General features: G+C 33.4%; 1 protein-coding gene across 2 annotated transcripts in view; it reads right to left on the bottom strand.

Moving 5' to 3' along the window:
* Positions 1-937: 937 nt before the first annotated feature.
* The window catches only part of LOC144970962 (uncharacterized), a 34223-nt gene continuing 12280 nt past the window's right edge, over positions 938-22880 (bottom strand). For both annotated transcript variants that reach the window (XM_078911182.1, XM_078911183.1), the window contains exons 4-15: positions 21290-21484; positions 20327-20479; positions 19778-19963; positions 19272-19363; positions 18483-18609; positions 18206-18352; positions 17343-17437; positions 14588-14682; positions 13252-13348; positions 12209-12288; positions 11423-11723; positions 938-10171 (exon numbers count right to left, since the gene is read on the bottom strand). In XM_078911182.1, coding sequence (XP_078767308.1) covers positions 7843-10171; positions 11423-11723; positions 12209-12288; positions 13252-13348; positions 14588-14682; positions 17343-17437; positions 18206-18352; positions 18483-18609; positions 19272-19363; positions 19778-19963; positions 20327-20479; positions 21290-21484 — 3897 coding nt within the window. In that variant the 3' untranslated portion in view covers positions 938-7842. The remainder of the gene's footprint in view (positions 10172-11422; positions 11724-12208; positions 12289-13251; positions 13349-14587; positions 14683-17342; positions 17438-18205; positions 18353-18482; positions 18610-19271; positions 19364-19777; positions 19964-20326; positions 20480-21289; positions 21485-22880) is intronic.

Here is a 22880-nt window from a genome sequence, read left to right as displayed (position 1 = left end):
AAAATATATATATAACCCATAACCTGGGAGTATAATAATATACTAAATGACAGTTGACTACACATTGAATTAGGTTAATTGTGAGCAAAGCGTAAAGAGCTATGTTTTCAAGGGTTTTACGGCACTTGCAACACATTTAGGTTATATCAGCGGCAGTAAAAAGGAAGAATATGGGATAGTAAAAAGTTCTAGAATTACAATTAAAGCACCCAAGAAAAAGTAAGACAAAGGGGAACTAGAAACAAATAGGGATCAGATGTAGATTCCAAGAGCATACCACCAATGTACTTAGTTTGAGATCACCTATAAGTCTCATCCAGACACAAGCACAAAATCCGACAATACACTCAAATGCTTACATAATACATTAAAAATAACAAACATAATAATACATAACAGAGAGATGATTTACAAGGGAAAAAAAATCATCTCCCAAAACAATAACTATGCATTTGACTGTTTCCCTCCCAGTCAGGACCCCGAACAGGGCCAGGACAGACAAAACCCAGTAATCTCATTCCAAGACAAAGACAGAAAGCATGTTGGAAAACAGATATAAAGGGATAGAAGACACAGTATGTACCTCCCTGCCCTTCTATGGGAGGTCAGGATCCCCACCCAGTCCTTTACCTTTATGTATGGTTTGATATTCTCATTGCTGGACTATTAAAAAAATATCGATGATTTCTTTATTTTTAAAAAAGAAAAGAAATGGAGAGCCAGAATAACAATGCTTAATCTATGGTGCTGAATGATGATGATGATAATGATTATTATTATTATTATCATTATCATTATTATGGTTATAATGATGATGATGATGATGATGATGATGATGATGATGAAGAAGATGACAATAAATTGCGAAATGAAAATATATCATAATGCAAAAGATGTAAAGAAAACATGGAAATAAGAAAAAAATTAAAACATAATATAAATTGGACAAGAAATGTCCAAAAAAAATGTTTTTAATGACTAAGTATGAAATCAATAGTGGTTGATCAACTATTAATATACAGATCGTAATTTACATTTCCTGAAACATTTTTTGTTTTACAATATAACAGATTAATCACACATTCTATTTAAAGTTTATTTGTGAAATTAACACATTTATCTAGAGCGAGTCAGCTGCATAGACTGATTGTAGTCGGATTTTGTCTCATGCACAAGAATAATTTTTTACTGATGGACTGTGCAAAAATGCATGACAGTAATACATACCTGCCAACCCATAGTGAAAAAAAAATAGGATGCTTCTTCAAAAAAAATAGGAGTCTAGGGAAAAAAATAGGGGTAAGCAATGTTAAGAGGAAAAAAAAAAAAGCTTACCCTAGGCATAGCGGCGCAAGCATCTATAAATATAACCCGCAAACAACAATTGTTGAGGTGAACTGGCTGACGAATGGTATGAGGTATGAATGTGCCAAGGTGAGGTCTGAATAATTATGTGTAATTGTAAATGACAATCCTTTCCTTCAGCCAGGGAGAAAACAAAACTGATTCTATAAATCATAGGTGGCTTCCACTGATATTAAAAAACAAAAAACAAAAAGAAAATTTTGAAAAAAAAAACAATTTTTTTTTTTTCAATTAATTAATTAAAAAATCGGAGTTTCCCAAAATCCGGCAGGGTGAGGTAAAATAAAGAAAAAATCGGGGTAAATCCGATTTTATCTGTGTACTTGGTAGGTATGGTAATATTATTCGTTTTCTTTGGTAATTATTACAGCCAGCAGGCGGGAAATCGGGGCAAAGGAGCGAACATTCAGCACCTCTGGCTAGCATTAGGTATTCGTTGGTCCTTTCAGTATTAAAAAATCCACTACTTAAGACAAGATTCAGTCCCTGAAGATAATACCAACATTCTACAAACACTCACAATGAATGAATTGCATCATGTAAATATCACACGATTACCTAAATTATCAAATGTGAACTATCGTATCAACACAGTATTATGTCCAGATGGACAAGGTTCCACAAAATGATTTTATAGTAGAAATTATCAGGAATGTTGATTTCTTCGAGTTTGGGTTAAATTAAGAGTCAATTGTCCTCAATATAAAAAATCTTTAAATATTACCAAACTTAAGAATTTTGGACCACAAAATCAGTTTTTAATGTCTAAATCATCCCGCGATCGTACCGGTTTGAGGCTGTGGGTCATAAATGAGGGAATCCCTTGTTGTGATGTGTAGACATTAAATGGAAAATAAAAAAAAAGTTTCACTAATATGCAACTGTTCATTGATAGTGTGAATTCACCTTGTAGCAAAATTTTGAAAATTAAGTTCTAAATTCAAATTTAAAACATCAGGTTTACACCCAACATATTTCTGTTTTGATTCAGCTTATACCGTTGAAGAATAGATTTGATAGTAAGGCTATAGAGCAATGAAGACTTTTTGCGCAGATGAGTAAAACGTTCTCAAATGATAAAGCATAAATGCTTTTCAATGCCACATTGTTGTAAAGGAACAAAATATATGGTTTTCCATGAGCCCTTGTATCATAATTAAGGGAAAAAGAAATATCGGTGGGAAATCTGACATATAAGATTAAACAATGGAATTGACAATTTTATTTTTACTGATTAACTCTGTTTAAAATATTCAAAACCACAGTTCTCTTACTTGCTATACTCGAGAAAATCAACTACATTCATAAAACCTTAAATCCCTGTCTATAGTTTCAATTTTTAAAAAAAGAAAAAAACAAACAAAAAAACAACAAACAATTGAGTATCCTTTAATTACGTGGAATAATATCCTAAAGTGTGAATTTTTAAAGACAGAATCAAATCATATAATGTATTCCTAAGAAAATAACTCAAGTCACCATGGTCATAAATTAAATATAAAACATATGGTAGTTTATGAAAATGCCCTTTTCAGTTCATGATTACACCAGTGTACCCCTTGATAAAATTAATACATGTATATTGGTATTTAGGTCTATAAAAATGGTTTAAAGCATTTCTTACAGTATGCCGTTTCAATTGTAGAGGAAAACATTTAACAATATCCGATTTAGTACATATTTGCAGGTCTGATACTGATCGCAATTATGGACTTGTTTTAACATTGTTGTAATGGACAATATTTTGCGTTGGTTTGAGGGCATTTTTATTACCACATTGAGCCAATAACAAATTGGATTATCAGACCTACAAATAGCAAAACGTCGGATCTAGCCTATAAAATAATGTAACAAATCAAATCTGAATAATTCAGCCAAATCTCGTAAGGATTACAGGTCTGGAATTATTCTACGGATTAAAGATAAAACCAATAAATTAAAGTTAAAAAAGAAAATCAAGTTTTAAAAATTAATTAAAAAACAACAATAATAAACAACAACAATAACACTCCGTGGCATTTTCTTCAATTAAAGAAATAAAAGAGATGGTGACCCATTGCCTCAAACTTGCATACTATGTTGATTAGGACAAGATGCTAATTAAAGGAATCTATGATCGAAAATATGAAATTTGAAAATTTTTTTATTAATAACTAATATGACTTATCATGGAGAATGGAATGTAATTTCTTAACTCTCCCGGGTTCACCTTGATTGAAAATTGAACAAATTCCCTCAAGAGTGTTAGGCACAACGAAACTAGAATTTCATATTTCTGACAATTTTAAATTTAAATTTACTTTTTAGCATTTGTGTCACCCAGACATAATACTGGATTTGTGCAATACGTCACAATTGTCCGATTATCAAGCTGTTTTTATCTTTTTAAAATTAATAATTCAAACTGAAGCAACATACACCATATGTGATTGTTGTTTTTAGGGGTTTTACAGCGCTTGCAAAACTTTTAGGTTGTTTGAGTGTAAGTAAAAAAGGAGATAATAGGGGAAAGGTTTTGTTGTTTGTTTTTGTTTTTAAGAGTGTTACGGCGCTTGCAACACATTAATATCCTATCAGCGCCAGTAAAAAAGAAGAAAATGGAATAGTAAAATGTTCCAGAATTCAAATTAAAGCACCCAAGAAAAGGTGAAACAAAGGGGGATTGGTTCAAACAGGAAACAGATGTAGATTCAAAGGGGAAACTATCCAAGTACTTAGTTTGAGATCACCTAAATGTCTCATCCAGACATAAGCACATGTCCCCACTAAGAGGAACACACTCACATGTTTACAAATCATATATAATATGTAAACAAAACATAAGATAGTCCATAACAGAGAGATGATTTACAAGACAAAAACTATCATCTCCCAAAACTCTTACTATACATTTGACTGTTTTCCCTCCCAGCTAGGGTATCCGGCCTGAGACAGGACAGAACCAAGTAATCTCATCCCAAGGCAAAGTCAGAAAGCATGTTGGAAAACAGATATAAGGGGATAGAAGACACAGTAAGTGCCTCCCTGCCCACTATGGGAGGTTAGGAACCCCACCCAAGAAAGGTTTTAGATCCGAAGTTAAAACACTAAAGAAAAAGTAAGTCAAAGGGGACTGGTTCAAGTAGGGAACAGAATACCATGAACAATCTATCAATGGGGTTGTTTTGACATTACCTAAAAATCCTATGCAGGTACAGGCAAAGGATCCCGTTATGAAAGATGCTCTCAAAAGTTTACAAGTTTGGATTCAACATTGAAAGTGAAAGTAGTACTTAACAGAGAGATAATTAACAATTTAAAAAAAACAAGTAACCACACATTCAACTACTTCCCTCTCAGCTAAGGATCAGGAAAAAACCGAGCAATGCCAACCCAGAAAAAAAGGCTAGAGCAACATGAAAAGAGAAAATAGATGGATGGGGATATAGGAAATAGCAAGAATGAGCTCTCTGCCCACTTTAGGCGGTCAATAGACACCACTCAAATATGTAATTATTAACATGATTGTCTTTAACAAAACAGGAAGACTCATAAAACTGATCTGAAGTTGATCTGAGAGAAATAAAATCCTTGTAGCTAGTTTGAAACCACATTGTAGTTCCACTCTGATACTGCTACAGTATCTCCACCAAAAAGGACACCCTTGAATGTTTTTTTTTAATACATCACATTAAATGAAACAATCTTTAATGAAGAGGTGATCTATGAAGAAAAATATATATAATCCCTCAAAAAAGGAGAAATCCATCCAATGTTTCTCTTCCAGCAAAAAACTGTGTAAGCAGTGACCCAGGTGAACTCAAAATGATCTTGTTCCAGATCATGGACACAAGAACACCATGGAAAGAACAAACGATGTATTATAGAGGGGCATGGATGAGATAGCAAGGCTGTAGACTGATGGGAAATCCTCTGGCCCAGGAGAGCCAACGTTCCCCCACCTTTAGAAGCATTCCACTCACCAATCAACCTTATCTATGATATAAAATGTAAAAGTACCATAGGTATGCTGACCACATGGCTCCGGAAGTCTAGTATCATGACTGACAGAAGAAGTTCAGGTCTGAACTTTAGATCAAAAATTAACCAGTTATCGAGGTAAATATGGATAAGAAATATAAAATTGATTCTGAGTAACATTTTTAATAATTGAAACGCCGAAACCTAAGAAATACACAACTCACACAGGGCAACATATAACATTACTATAACATAACTGTAAATTTAATTATTTTAATCTAGAAACAGAAAGGTTACGGTTTCTCGCCCTGAGTCAACAAGAGATTCTAAGCAGACCATGTCATGTCAAGTAATAAATATTTCTTTTAAAAACTGTTAATAGTGATATTTTGGAAGGGGACATTTCCTCAGATAAATAAATCACTTCAGAAGTGAAAAGTTAAAAACAGGCAAGATGAACCTAGGGTAATCTATCTATTTGTCTAGTATCAGACAACTTAAAAGTAGCCTTCCCCCCCAACCCTCCCCTCCACTGCAGGGGCTAGAGCATCGGGTCCTAATCAAACAGAAGACACTCAAATGGCTACAATAATTTTGTTTAACAAACGATTGAGGTTGGTTTACCTTTAAACAAACGAACCACAACCCCCCTCCTCCTCCCATTAAAATAAGAAGCACGAAACTCCAGCAAGGTGGGGATGGGGCAAAAGTAAACCTTTTGAAGATAAGGAATCCCAGCCATGACTAGAGCAAAACCAAGACCAAATTGTCTCATAAAGTCACAGGGAATGAACAGGTGATGTATATGAGATAAAAACAGACAAAGCATGGGCATACATTTTCTTCAAACACGGAGAGGAGAGGGATCTTCACTCCCCCACCCCCCATCAAAACTTTTAGACAAATTTGTATCTAAAAACCTGATCAATGCACAAACAATGGGAAAGATAACCAGAAAAAGAATAAAAAGGCAAGAACCGTATATCACATACTTGAAAATATCCTATCATAACAATATTATAAGAAAAGAAATGAGAAAAACAAGAATTAACAAATACAAAAACGGTTTTGTTTTATCACTCTTTTGATATTGTGGTCTTAAAACCAGCAACATAGAAAACACTAATTTAAAAGGCTGAATAAAATCCATCACATACTCAACAAAGTATATATGCAAGCAAAAATATATACACGACATAAAAGGGTTTGAGTAGTAGTACTAAGTTTAAATACAAAGATATTAAATGCTAATAATAACAATAATTCTATTACAACCAGAGAGGTAATCATGACAACAGAACATCAGTAATTCACTAACAAATGTCCTAACTAAAAGTGGTATAATAACAGTATTTCACCAACCACTGTCCTACCTAATAGCGGTATAACCACAGTATTTTGCCAACCACTGTCCTACCTAATAGCGGTATAACCACAGTATTTCACCCACCACTGTCCTATCTAATAGCGGTATAACCACAGTATTTCACCAACCGCTGTCCTACCTAATAGTGGTATAACCACAGTATTTCACCAACCACTGTCCTACCTAATAGCGGTATAACCACAGTATTTCACCAACCACTGTCCTACCTAATAGCGGTATAACCACAGTATTTCACCAACCACTGTCCTACCTAATAGCGGTATAACAACAGTATTTCACCAACCACTGCCCTACCTAATAGCGGTATAACCACAGTATTCACCAACCACTGCCCTACCTAATAGCGGTATAACCACAGTATTCACCAACCACAGCTACCTAATAGTGGTATTACCACAGTATTCACAAACAGATGCCCTACCTAATAGTGTTATAACCACAGTATTTCACCAACCACAGCAACCTTATAGTGGTATAACCACAGTATTCACCAACCACAGCTACCTAATAGTGGTATTACCACAGTATTCACCAACAGATGCCCTATCTAATAGTGTTATAACCACAGTATTTCACCAACCACTGTCCCATCCATAAGTGGTGTAACCGTAACTCACGTAAGTCATATCCAGCACAAGAATACATGCAGTTTTGGAATTTATTTGTTGTGAAAAGTGTTTAATCCTTATCCATTTTGAAATGTAAATAAATAAGCATATTTATCAAAGGCTTATTACACCCGTACAACTGGAAATCTCCAGCAAGTGAATCACATAATCTCATAAAATCAAACTATCGACAGCAAAACAAAAATAATAAAGTCTGCTGTAAAATCTACACGTTTTTGCAGTTTTCACATCACGACTAATTGCACTGAAGATCAAATACAGGTTTACATGAAATTAAAGCTGAGTTTTTTTCCTTTCAATTTTTGGAAGATCAGGTTTATAATTCAAAAGATGATAAATCAGCGACCACTGACAAAAGTTTTGGGGGAAAAAAAGTATTACTTGAAAAAAGGATTATACAAATAACAATATTTTTGTTCTCTTGAGAATATCAAAAATAGCGTGGGAGGCGAATGCACCCTGCTAGATATGACAAGCAGAAGTATCTGATACACCTCTAAATTAAATAGAGCTTTCATACTGCACACTCTTCTTCTTCTGGTGTACCTGATCGATGATAACAGAGCTAGCCAACTCAAGATTCCAGTCCAGAGTTTCCAACAATTTCTGGCAAGCCGGACGAGTTCGAATCCCAAGCCTAAACAACTGTTCCACTTTTAGATACCTAATAGCCTTGTCCACATCCCACTGCAGGCTGGACAAGGCTGTATAGCACTCCTCATCGGTGACACCCATGACAGAATTTTGTACATTTGCAATGCGATCCCTTGGAGATGAGCCAAGGAAATCTCCATCATTTTGTCCAGAACATCTTTGGTTTTGCTGTAAGATAGGTCTTGGTTTTGAAGAACTGGGAGATTTGGATGGAGATGCTGGGATCCTAGCAGATCTTGTTGGTGACAAAGAGGAGGAAGAGCGGTTGGATTTATTATAATACTGTGATCTTATTCTTTCGATATCACCAAGACTGGAGAGGTTTTGGTAGTTGTTTGCACTATTAGAATCCATATCAGAGCTTGTATCATAAGCTGTGTTGACTAGAAAAGGGCGGACCAGGGCAGTGTTTGTATTCGTTTGTCTTTGGGTTGTGGATGATGGCGAAGATTGTCGGTGAAGTTGGGAAGGTGGGTGTCCAGCTTGATAGGGCATATCACCTTTGGATGGGATGAGAAAGTAATGAGTGTCACTGACCTGATTCCCACCTTGTTTGCAAGGGAGAATGCTTGGTGATGCTGGCGAAGTTAAAGAGGATGATGGAATTCTTGTCTCGCCTGTGTAGTCCCTTGGTGGAAGCGGTGGTGGAGGATGAGATGTAGCTGCTGCGATGGCACTGTCAAAGTCTGTGTCATATCCTGATGTTGTGGGAGTAGACACAGATGCAGCAGCATTTGCAGCAAAAACTTGACTGGTTGCATCTTGTATACTCAATCCTTTAACGTAAGTTTCATCAAAGTTGTCATCAAATTCATCATCATCCCACATGCAGTCACTGAATTCTGACATTTCAGAAACAGGGGCGTAATGAGAGGGAAGGACAGAGGGCTTGTTGGTCGAATCTCTGTTGGACTGAGTGTTTGAGTAGAAGTTTTCATCTGGTACGCTGTCATACTTTGGGCCAAAATCTGAACCATGTACATTTTTCTCTTCACTGGGTACATCATCGTACAAGGGGAGGGAATCTGGTTTACATTTCTCTTCCATTTGTGACGATGATGAGGAGGCAGAATTTTTTTCAGCATTGGGTTGTGATTTGAGCTGATCCACAGCCCCATCCAACCATTCAAAAGCTTTGACCGTTTTCTCTTTTTCTATATTTGAACGACTAGAGAAGGGGCTAAATCCAGTTTTGGCTGTTGGTTTGATAATGCTGTGCTGGTCTAGTGGTCCCATAAATGGATTAGTGGGTGTGTGGGGGACACTTCGATTCGTGGATGGATTAACTGTTGTCTGAGATGGAAGATTCACGGATTTACTGCGGCTCCCTGACACAGGGTATTGATCAGATGTCGACGGTGGTTGCCATCGATGACATTGTGTGGCAGTGTTACTAGGGTTAGAATTGGTAGGTGGCATTGTATTCCAGCCGATGACATTCTCAAGATGTTTCTTAAAATCTGAATTAACAGCGGTAGAAGATTGAGTATTTGCACCTTTATGGTCTGATTTTGTGTCGTGACTGAGGTCATTGTTGTGAGTCAAAACAAGTTTGTTTGAATCTATTGCACCAATGTTTCCATGGATGGCAGAATTGTGATGTTTTTTATATTGCACATTGTCCTGTGACTCATGACTGAAAGTGTTTGCATTTGTTGCTGAATAATCTTTTAAGATGTGAGTAGAATTTGAATTGCTGTGTAAAGAAGAAGAGTTGCAATCGACATGAAAAGGAGAAAAATTTGATTTACTTGTATCAGAGAGATTCTGAGTATTTTGATTTTCAAAAACAGACCTAGAGCCGAGGGCCGAGTTTGAGTGAAAGACAGAGGAAGGAAATGTATTTGATTCTTGAGTGCTCCTGTAACTTTCAGAAAATAATGGTAATTTTTCAGGCACATTGTTACCGAATTGGTTGCTTTTCGTAACAGGTGTAGAGTGATATATAGCTGATGTGTTGATTTGAAAGGGATCCGGATTGGAAGAGTTCAGTAGAGGAACTGGTAGCTGTATGTTGCTGTAGAGGGAGTCATTGTCAGAAAGACAAAGAGATTCAAATAGGTCGGCATTATTGTCATTGGTTATCCTGGTGCTAGGTTGTCTGTGAGCTTGGTTGGAAGTTGGGGGAGTGGACAAGTCTATTAGGGGAACGTCTGTCTGGTTGTCGTGATGAGACCTGAAAAGATGCGGAAATATTGCAAATCTGATACAACAATAATAATAATAATAATAATAATAATAATAATAATAATAATAATAATAATAATAATAATAATAATAAAAGATCGTTATTGTCCATAAATATGTCAGTTTGTCATTTGTTACATTTTTATAACGTTATGTGATAACTATAATATTCAACAGACATTTCTCCTCTTCCTCCATCTTTCTATCTCTCTTCCCCTCTCTCACGCGCACACACACATATAGACACACAACACAGACAGATCCAAATTGTTTTCAATTTGTTTCATTTGTGGTGGTCTGGCATTAACTATTATCACCATAATCATTAAGTTCAATTTGTCAATAAATAAATAAACCAATCAATCAATCAAGTGTTTCTCACTTATACTAGACATATTTTTGGATGTATAAAATAAAAAGAAAATCTCATTTCTGTTATGTTAAAGTAGGATTTGTATGATCTGAATAGTCTTTTAAAAATTCTGTCTAAACCTTCCATTTTATGTCAATAGGCCTAGAACAGAGTTGCTTCACAGTTGAAATCAAAATGATGATCATGAACAGATGAAAATGATGATGACGACGCCAATGATAATAATAATAATAATAATAATGATAATAATAATAATAATAATAATAATAATAATAATAATAATAATAATAATAATAATAATAATAATAATAATAATAACAATAATAATAATAATAATATTAATATTAATAATAATAATAATAATTAAAAAAAAAATAATTAAAACAATAACAATAATAATACAGTACAAGCTGCTTAATTAAACACCACCATTATGCCAAAATCATTCCAATAAACCGGCACTCCAATTTACTGATTTTGCGAATGGCTTCTATAATTTGAACAACCTAATACAGCTATTGTGTGGTAAATATTTGGGATGCCCTTTGCTAAAAAATATAAAAGCTTGAAACTCTTTCTCGTAAAGAGCATTTATGAAAGTATTTTGTGCAAAGCTTCTCTTCATCAAGTGGTATCACCTTTAAATCATAGAAAAGGATACATAACCATCTAGTTTCCCCATAACTGTTGCCTTTAAACAACCAATAATTTCATCTTTTAAAAAAAAACAACTCACTAATTCTGAACAAGGTCAGCCAGAAAATTTCAAAAAGCTGGTTTTCCGAAAAGGGGCATCCCTGATCTCTATGTATTAGTAATAAAGAGTAGTTTTTCTTTTGTTTTACACTACACATTACCAACAGTTACCTATTTCTGTCTTCCATTCCTGAAGAGGATTTAGGTGGAACTCGAGGTCTCTCTGGTTTCTTCTGTCGATCTTTTCCCTTCTTGTTGTCCCTGTCCCTTATCTGATTAGTCTTTTGCAATGGTTTGGTCTTGCCTGGACTAATTTGCTGAGGAGGTTGATCTTGTTGTTTCAAGCAATGCTGTAGAGGTGGCTGGGAAGGTTTGGACAGCTTTTTCTTTGAATCTCCACTTTGGATCTTTGGGGCTGCACTTTGTTCATTTTTCAGCTTATTGTAACTAAATTGATTACCGCCTAGATTGGCTAAAGAAAGAAAGAAAAAAAAATTAAATATGAAAACTTTATCTGCATTATGATTTATACAATCCGAGAACAATACAAAGCAAAAGAAGCAAAAAAAATGCTCAGAAAAAAAAATCATGAGAGGGAGGGGAAGGGGGAAGAAAGCGAGATAGAGAGAGAGAGAGAGAGAGAGAGAGAGAGAGAGAGAGAGAGAGAGAGAGAGAGAGAGAGAGAGAGAGAGAGAGAGAGAGAAGAGAGAGAGAGAGAGAAGAGAGAGAGAGGGAGAAGGACAGAGAGAGAGAGAGAGAGAGAGAGAGAGAGAGAGAGAGAGAGAGAGAGAGAGAGAGAGAGAGAGAGAGGGGGAGGGAGGGAGGGAGGAATCAGGCAGAAGGAGAAGTATACTATATAAGCTAATCTCTTTTTTTTTCTGTAAAAGAAAGAACATAAAATGACTGACTTCCCAACTGGCATGATCCAATCACAGAAGATGTAACATCCTTCCTTACCTTTACTTCTCAGCTGGTGAGCAATGGTGAGATCCTCCTCATGAAGATCTGGTGCTTCCATTGGATTGCGGAGATAAACCCTGTGTGGGATAAAATACTCAATTTGCAATATTGTCAACAACAGTTTGCTGATTTAAAAAATTGATAAATGAAAGGAGAAGGGCAAGAAATCTTATGGAAACGCAGGATGACTGTCACTTTTTTCTTTCATGACAAATAAGACTAGTGGATAACCCGCAATATTTGTGGAGATGGAGAAATTAAGGCTATTACGAACAAGCACTCATCTATTTTAAATATTATCTCAATACATTGTGGAAATTAACAAAAAGCGAGATGAATTTTATGCGCCTTCAACAATAAAATCAGTCCTGTAATAAAGTATGTAGGAGCTCGCAAATGAATCTGGCAACAGGGTGGCCAGATTGCGATTCCCAAGGCCAAGGTCAAATTTATGACCAATCATTATGCCCTAGTAGATATTCTAAATAATCATTTGAATCAAAGAGTTACTCAGACATCGAGCTGTAAAAAAAAGTTCTATAATTTTTAGATTTGCCAGTAACTCTGTTCTTATTGGATAAAAATTGTTATGGGCTATAAGAGCAATTTTAACCCCAACCCTATTTTTAAAAAAAGAATAGATTTGAATTCGAATGACATAAGGACAGCTCTACTGACATGACACAAAACAGAAGTAATATGGATCAAGAATATATCAAGATTCCCTCGACAGCAATTAAACAGAGAGATATCAAAAGGTTTTGTGATCAGATAATAGATATAATAAATACATTGTAACCAGAATAATGGACAAAAAGACTGTTGCTTTTATTATTGCCATAGTTACAAAATATGCATTCTGTGACAGCAGATTGACCATAAGCTTCAAAACAAACCTAGGAAGAAAAAAATTCAATGACTCCAAATATTATGATGAAAACAATGATGATGATGATGAAGATGATGATGATGATGATGATGGTGATATAGTGCTGATGATGATGATGACGATGAAAAAGACAATAATAGAAACAACTCACTCGTCAATGTGTGTTGGGTCCCCCCAAGTTTTCCCTCCTGGATCCCCATGTCCTGTGTGTATGAAGCTGTTTTTCAAAGGGATGCTGATGTCAGCGCCTGGTGCAAAATGTACACAAAACATCGGGTTAGCATTTGCTTTGCACTATTATTTATAACATTAAGTTGGAAATTTATTAAACAGATATTGAAGTCAAATTTAGTTTATTCTTATTGTCTTTGTTGTAGCACATGACTACACTCATATATACATACACACCTAATGAAATTGTGCCAATCGCAAGCTAGGTATTGGTAGAGAGTCATCACTTCCTGTGATGTGCGTTGATTTTTATTTTATTACAGGTACTATATTTTAGTCCTGCGATGTTAGTGTTATTTCTTTTGCAAAACAATGCCAATTACATTGCTTTTTCCTTCCTTAATGAAAAGGTTAAGAACCCTGCTTCTAGTACACGCAAACCATTGAACAAGTGGCAATCGAATGTGGTTTATTAAGATGTACGGCCCTCTTAATGTTCTTAAAGAATTTGAATGCAGTTCAGGCTTCTACAGCTTTTTAAAGCATCAGCATCTGTCCCTTCATCCAAGCTGATTTTACTTCCAAGAATATGATATTCTAAATATTTTTCAGTTCTTTATCTGTCATGTACATTAAATTGTAATTGTATTTAGTTTTTGGGGTTTTTCTTCTTTTACGAGCTTATGAATGGGGCGGAGATATCACTGAATTCCAATTTTGGTTATGACATGAAGGAGAAGGAATGGTGAAATTAAGAATGATTATTGATTTAAATAAATCAATAATGAACATGTAATAGAAAATGTAGTATGTACGATAAGAAATGTATTCTATATATGTCTAGGTAGAGGATCACAACCATTTGTTAATGTTATAACAATGAATAAGGTGTTAAAGTTTTAATAGAAAATTCCGTAGTTTCTTACTCAAAGACTTTAATTTTAATTAAGCTAAAACAATAACACTTTCAACGATCACGATACTATGACATTTTCATTATAGAACCACATAAATCTCCAGTTAATGTAGTATGGAGATTATTTCTTTTAAAACATGTTCATCAAAACTCAATTAGTTTTCTATCAAAATGGGTTGATGGGTACTCTTGCTTATGGTTGTCTATGGCAACTACCAAAAGGCATTCTAAATAAATGCCATGTGTGATTAATAAAGGATTATTTCTTTGTTTCATATTTTTAAAAAATTGATTTAGAAGTTTTTTACATTATTACATTTTGTAGAATAAAATATCTTAAAAATAAATTTTGACAACACCTATTCAAGAAAAAACTATGTACTATTCAGACTGAACACACCTGCCAATTTTCGCTGCACTTCCACTAGACTGTGAGGAAATGGTCCCACATCTCCAGTCCTTCTATTTTGACCGGTCCACCAAAAGTTCTCTGGTCTGATTGCAATAATGGTAAGAACAATTATGCAGATTGAAGAAAAAAATATAAAGAATCACTTATATTATTTTTCACCCATAAAATCCTTGATATTTTCCAAGATTTTGTTTTCTATAAGTTGTTGTAGCAATGACTATCCCGCACAAATCTTTGGGCCTCTTTTTCGCTCACCAAGTACCCTAATTCGCGACAAAATATGGGACGAAGCCGCTTCGTATATGCTATTTTAAAAAATTAATTACATCATTGTTTACCAATGAAAATGATTGAAATTTGGCAGACGACAAGTTAAGAGGTTACCTAACAAGGTACATTATATATATTAACACCATTTACAGTTCTTCAAACAAAATATTTATAAACACTATATTACAGATGATGAAATAATTCTTCTCCTACTATTGACTCTTTGAATTTAACGTTGCGACCATTTGTATCAGTAATATTTCTTCTATTTCCGTAAGTCCATAATTGTCCTTACACTTCCGTAACAATTGCGGACGGTCCGTAATAATAGGCAGGTATGTTCTAATGTTTTCACCATATTCTCTACCAAATTTGTAATAAAATTGCCAAGTTTCAATCTTTTAATCCACTCATTAGGCAAGATATAACCAAAGGTCAAAAAAAATGCAGAAAAAGCGTCCCATATTTTCGCTTTTTTTTTCCTCTTTGCAGGTCATCCAAATAAATGACACCTTTGAAACTGCATAACTTGATTTTTTATGAATGTATTTTCAAAATTCAAAAACATTTTTACTCAGTGGAGATAGGGCTTTGATTTTATACAAAAATTTTCTTCAAATAGAGAAAAAAACATTTTTCATAGTCATTGCTAGTTGATGTTACTCTTTTGTTTTATGTGGTCCTTGTGATGTTCTAATTAAAATCTTGAGGGTATAATATTTTAAGCTACTAACGAAAGAGTGAAAATGGAAAGGCTTCGTATGGGAACACCGGCTTCAGGCAGCCCTTACCGTTTTCTAATATTTTAAGCTCAATTTTTACATAACCAACACAGTTTTGAGAAGTGTTTTAGGTCATTGTTTTAACCTAAAAAATTCAATTGTTCCATGATCATATGGTAGATAAAAAAACAAAAACTTAAAAATGTTAAATAATCAATATTCAGAGATGGTGTCATGGTGATTAAAAACGAGAACCAACATCATAAATACAACTTGGGGCAGTACTTAGGATGCTCTCTTAAAAGTGACGATGTACTGGTTTATATATAAAAGATGCAATGTATGAGAATGTAACTTAATTAAAAATTTGTTTGTAAAAGTTACATTGTTCAAGTTAGAATCCGTTGATTAAAAAAACCCCACACACATTATGTCTTTGTTTTTTTGTTTTTTTTTGGCCCCAATATCAACTCAGATTTTGTAATTTGCATTCAGTTTTCTTATGCACTAAGGATCCATCTCAAAGCAACTGCTCGTGAATTCATTTCCTTCCCTTCCTTTAAAATGATTTAAAACAGTGAGATAAGCAAGTCACACCAAATCCGTTTGTTGTTCAAAGTGGTATAATCTACAGTTCAGAAATTGCAATGAGTTTCACGGTCCCTTATTCCAGAGAGATTGAATAATCAATCTGTGTTTTTCATTCACTCCACAGGCACATCAATCAATCAGCGTCAATGTCATCAGATTAAAAATGGGACGCACATTGGACAAATTTATATCAACATATTTTTCAGTGTGTTAAAAAAAGTTCAGCAGTTAATGTCATTTTATTAAAAATCGTTTTATTAAATGCTCAAATGTCACTTTAAATCAAGAGAAAAATTCTCATCTTTTCTGTCACAATCGGTAATATCCACGATAAAACAACATAAGAATAACAATAACAATGATAATAATAATAATATAATAATAATAATAATAATAATAATAATAATAATAATAATAATAATAATAATAATAATAATAATAATAATAATAATAATAATTACTATTATTATATTATTATTATTATTATTATTATTATTATTATTATTATTATTATTATCATTATTATTCTATTATTATTACCATTATTATCATTATTATTTTATTTTTTAATTTTGTTAATATATTATTATTATCATAATGATTATTTTATTATCATTATTTTTATTATTTTTACTAATATCATCATCATCATCATTATTATTATTATCATTATTACTATTATTATTATTATTATTATGGTTATTATTATTATTATTATTATTATTATTATTATTATTATTATTATTATTATTATTGTTATTAATATTATTATTATTATTATTATTATTATTATTATCATCATTATTATTTTTGCTATTATTATTATTATCATTATTATTATTATTATTATTATTATTATTATTATTATATATTTATTTTATTTTTATTTTTTTTACTGAAGAATTAAAATCAATTAATAACAAATCTCATGAAAATCAATGAAAGACCAAAATATAAAAAGACTTTTTTTTTTTTTAATTTTGATTCACAAAGCGCCGTAGAACCCTTAAAACCAAAACAAAAGCAAAAAGGGATTCGTAAGGAATCATTCTTTCCTCTTTTTTTTTTTCAGCAAAACAGTTTTATACAACATGGTCACGTTATCTATAACAAGATCAAATCAAGCATTAATATTTTAAAATGGATGAAGTCATGTTTACCTTCCCTGTAGCACTGTAATCAAATCTCCAGTATCACACCTCAATTTGTTTTCCTCATGAAATGACTGAGTGGCTCGGACATTTTCTGGTACAATCTGTCACAAATATGCAAGAAAAGCACAAATAATCACTGGAATCCGATACTTTAATTCTAAATATAAGACTAAAACACACGGACATATTTCACCTAATAAATGTGATTTAATCTTATCATTACACCCCTTCTCATCCAAAACTATTCATAAAACAAGGAATTTTTGAAAATTAAGAAAACTGAAAGCAAAATAATTGAATTATATGGTAAATATCAACAATTAATGTAACTGGATCCACTTTGCTCATCTTTCTCTACCGATCGAAATTGTGAGTGCAGCTTCTAAATTTAGTTTATTGTGCTTCTTCCACTCTCTCTCTAATTGTGTAATTACGCCATTATTTTTTGTGCAGATCAATACATACGACTGACTCATGATCATGCATTTATAGATTTTTAATTCATGCTTAAGTCACAAATGAAATGGTAGACAAAAACAGATAGGAGTGTAATAATAAAGAGTAAACAATAACAATTTGTTTTAAAATTTTTTTAAAAGAAACAGAAAAACAACAACAACAAATATAAAAACAATGGCAATTAGGCAGAACCATAAAATCTTTCAATCCTGGCAAAGGTAGATAGATTAAGATTCAGCATAGAAGTTGGAAAATGGAGAAATCAAAATATAGAGCAGAAAATTGTTTAAGATATTCTGAAATCCGAAATAAGTTTTAAAGGCTTCTATGCAGCATTATGTATTCAATCTGTGGAAAACTGAACTTTCAAAAGGAGCATTTTCAGCGCTTGATATTCCAATCTTTATTACCTCAGAGAGATAATCCTTCAGTCCATAGAAGGATGGTCTGTCCTGTGGCTTGTGGGACCAACATTGACTCATCAACTGGAAAAGTTCATCAGGACAATGGCTAGGCTGAGGAAGACGTTCTCCGCCGACATCAATTTTATACAGTATCTGGAGATACAAGAGTATAATCTGTAAAAACAAAGCTGCCACTAGAACATAATAATAGTAATTGAAAGACCAAATGAATTAGTGAGTGAATAGGTTTTAAAATATTTTTAAAAAAAGAAAAGAAACAAACCTCAGAGCCATTAAATCCCAGCCAAGGTTCTTGTCCATAGGTGAACATCTCCCACAATGTCACCCCAAACATCCATGCATCACTAGCATGAGAAAATTGTCGAGACTTCAAACTCTCTGGAGCACACCTAAAGATACACATCAATAATAACTGTTGTCATTTAGCAAATCACAAATTATAGTACCCCACTTACTTGCAATTTGAAAATGTTTTTTTTTTTTTTGAAAACTCTTTTGGTCATTAATCTGGCCAATATTCACAATAAAGACCTCAAGTATATAGTGATTGGTTTGTTTCCCAAATCACATTAAAAAAAATTTAAGAATACAGAGTGGATTAGTCAGTAGCATGTCTTTTGAACTTGTCATGACAACATTAGTTGGACACGATGGTTCATATTCCAAAGGCGTTTCCTTTTTGTATTGTGCCTAAAAGATCAATAAAATAATAGTCAATAGTAGAAGTTATACGACTAAACATCAAACTGCAGGGCATATTTTATGCGTTACTTGATTTGAAATGTTGTCCAATACAGAAATATCAACAAAAGAATAAAGGGATATATGAATCCTCACCCTCCAAACCCCCAATCACTATGATGACTACCTTCATAACGATTATCATCATCAATCTTCTTCTCATTTTTCTGTTTTAGCTTTAGGTAACACCATTTGCATTTTGGCCATTATTTCAATAAAAATGTGTCACTGTTATATCAACCTTTTTAGAGGTGAATATATAAATAGATAACTTAATAACCAGTAAAACACATTTTAAAACAATTCTTACCAAGCAAATGGGACCTTCCTTTGTTCTGACATAATGTAATGATCTGTCTGACTTGGCAGTGCCCGCATTAATCCAAAATCACCAATCTTTATCTGAGATAACAATATAAATATAAACATTGAATAAAATTATCACGGGGCGAAATTTGTGATTGGAACTTCTTCCTACTTTGTCTTGATTGTTTTAGACATGCAGTCAGGTTTAAAATCTGAGGTCTTGAATGAATCTTCTAAGTCTCCTTGTATTATTTTTTAAATTTAAACTTGGTAATCTTGTAATGTATCCATTTCTTTTATTTTTCACTATGATTTTAATTAGAGTTTCATGCAAGCTTTAGGGAGATAATTGCTAAACATGGAAATATAATTTGTCTTATCTTATCTGTTAAAAACAATTTTAATTATTTACTGTAAGTTAATAGTCATTTTCTTAAATTCAGCTTAGCTTTTCCTAAACAAGGAGAAGCTTCTATCTTCATCACATTCATTTGATTCTCAACAACTTACAGAATCGTTACTTTTGAGTAAGACATTTCTACAAGCCAAGTCCCTGTGTATAAATCGTTTGGATTCCAGGAACTTCATGCCATTGGCAATTTGGATGGCATATTCATACAGGGTGGAGATAAGAAGGATCTGGTCTGTGGCATGGAGGCGGTCAATCAGGGAACCAAATGGAGCTAACTCAGTAACCTGACAAGTGAAAGAAATTTACAGTGAAAATATCAAACGAGAAATTTTTTCATTAAACAAAAGGAAGAAAAATAAAACTGACAATTCTACATACAGCCTTTAGCCATTTTGTATCTGATAAATCAATAGATTGCAAAAGAGCCTGATTGTTCAAAGACTCAGTAAATTAGGATATACTTTGCGCCAATAGGCTTTATAATTTTACGTATTTTTTAAATCTCTAGAGCATGAAATCTTGCAATAATATAAATAAAATATAAAATTGTGAACAACATTCAAGTTCTTTTCCTATTTTCATTTTGATTTTTTCCGTCTTGGATACTATGTGATGAGAAATAAAAGGTAAAAGGAAATAAACCTTACCATCATCAAGGGGGATGACAGAACAACTCCGTACAATTGAATCAAATTAATATGTCTTAGAGTGTGCATAAAATTCACTTCTTTCACAAAGTCTTCAAAAGCACCAGGTTGAGCTAGGGCATCTTTGCGTAGAATCTTAACAGCAACATTTTTCTGCAATATTTAGTATAATGCATCAAGAAAAGGACAAAGTATACTTTCTGCAGTTGTTGAACAATTAAAAGTTATTCTTTAGGTAAAATGAAGAAAATCTACAATCAGAATTTGAAATTACAAGTTTTTTTTAAGTTTAAGAAACAAAACTCAATCTCCTCAATGAAGAAATTTAACTCCATTCATTATAAGCTAAGCTTAGAATTAAATTTTAAGGATGGGTTCACCCTGACATGAGACTGTTTTGAGAAGATTGGCCATGTGTTCTAAATTTCTTTTGATTCAGTTTTCATATCTATCAATGATAGGAGACTTTTTATATTTAAAGAACCATCTGTTACGCTCTAGAGCAGTTAAATTAAAAGGGTTATAATTTCTGTATTTTTTTTTTGGTATACTTGTTAATCACTGTGAGGGTAATTTGAGATATAAAATACATTCTGGGTGACCATAAGCAAAATACTCTGTGAGGCAGAGCAAAGTGATTTGCTAGGGGCCATGCTGCATGGCCATTGGAGTGTGAGCCCAGTACCTCTGTGTTATGAGGAAAAGATAAAACCTATGTGCTTGCTGCCTTGAAAAGGGAGCAGAAAATAGAAAAAAATACGTGCAAAATAAATTTTATTTTACTTTTATGAGAAAAATTAATTTTTTCTTTGATGTCTTAAGTACAGAACACATAAAGAACTTTTCAGATTTTTAGGTTTGAATCTGATTTTCCTTTCTTTACAGTTGCATTTTTAGGATTTATAGTTTTTTTCCACAATCAATGATTTAAAAAAAAAAGAATAATGTGATCAATAACCTTACCTTTCTGCCTGCTGATGTGACCCATTCTCCCCTTCGCACTAGACCAAATGATCCGCTGCCAAGCTTGTCAAAGACATAGATATTCTTCTGGTGGATGATGCAAGTCAACGTCACATCACCATGTTCCAGGTTAACGCTTTCCTTGGCTTGACTGACTGGTTGTTTATCATTTACATTTTTCCCTCCTGGCAGTATCTGTGATAATATCAAATTTTGATTTATGTGAATTTTATATCTTCTCAAATATGAAAGCATAGAGGTACATAAAGGATTTTCTAGGCATAACGCTTTTTAAGTTTAAGATCGGGAAGATTACCAGTTATGCTTAAATCCGCTATGGTAACTCACTTATTAAAAAATTGGGATTAGATGTAGAAAACTTGAAAAATTATAGACAAGTTTCAAAACTTGTTCTTAAGCAGTTGATGAACCACCTTAAAATCAACAATCCCTTGAGTCACTTTCAGTCAGCATATCATAGCAATCATCCGACAGAAACTGCACTATTGAAGGTTGGAAATGTTGTGAATCATGAAATAGATGAGGGAAAGTTGACATTACAAAATTTGCTCGACATGTTTGAAGCCTTTGACACAATGGATCATGGCATTCTGATAGAAAGGCTGGAGAGTATTTGGTATTACCGGCACTGCACTTGCCTTGATTCAGTCCTATCTTGCAGACAGAAACCAATTATCTATTGATGGCGCTCAATCTGAGGAACAATTCTACTAATTTGAAGTTCCTCAGGAATCTGTATTAGGTCCTAGCCTCTTCATTGTAATTTACAAAATAGCCACACTGGTCTTTGAGTGCCTCCATGGGCCTCCTCCAAAATATCTTTATGAACTTATTGAATTGAATTCCCCTGTTCAGATCTTACAATAATCTTTTTATGTGCTCTTACTGTGCACTCTCCAGAACAAATTAAAAGCAGGTAAAAGAGCTTTTTCATCCGTTGGCCCCTCAATCTGGAATAATTTATCCTCTGAAGTTAAAAATTCAAAAGCAGGCATTGTTTTAGAAAACGTTTCTTAGTTTAAATTTGAATATGTGTCTCTCTAATCTGAAACTCCACAATCTGGATGTCTCCATTATCCGGACAGGTTGCCTGAGCACGGATTTTTTTCTTCTTTATTTTTACACCCTAGGGACTGATTCATCCATCCGGATGTCTCTGTAATCCGGACATAATACTGGGAACGAAGGTGTTCAGATTGGAGAGATGTGACTGTATGCGTTTTAAATGTTAGTGCAAGTATCCGTCTAAATCTAATAGTTAAGGTATTGTCAAATGGTCTTTTTGTAACGCTCCTAGATCTCATATAGCATGAGATGTTGAATGTTGGCGTTATATAAATTTCACTATTAATATAATTGAAAATGAGATGATCGGATACCATACGTACTTACACTCCAAGGAAAGTTACTTATAGCCATAATGAGCTATATATCTCTCATTCAAATGATGAAATGAGGCTTTAATTGTTTGGGGGTATACAAAACCTCTAACAACAGTGAAAGGTTAGAACTATACTGAAACTTGCATCTTATCTTTTTGGAAAATGTCCATGTTATCCCTTTATAGGGT

The sequence above is a fragment of the Berghia stephanieae genome, chromosome 4 (assembly GCF_034508935.2).
Source record: "Berghia stephanieae isolate SIO BIC M18660-M18661 chromosome 4, UCSD_Bste_1.3, whole genome shotgun sequence".
NCBI lineage: Eukaryota > Metazoa > Mollusca > Gastropoda > Nudibranchia > Aeolidiidae > Berghia > Berghia stephanieae.
Note: the sequence above shows the minus strand (reverse complement) of the source record. Positions and strands in the feature narration are given on the sequence as shown.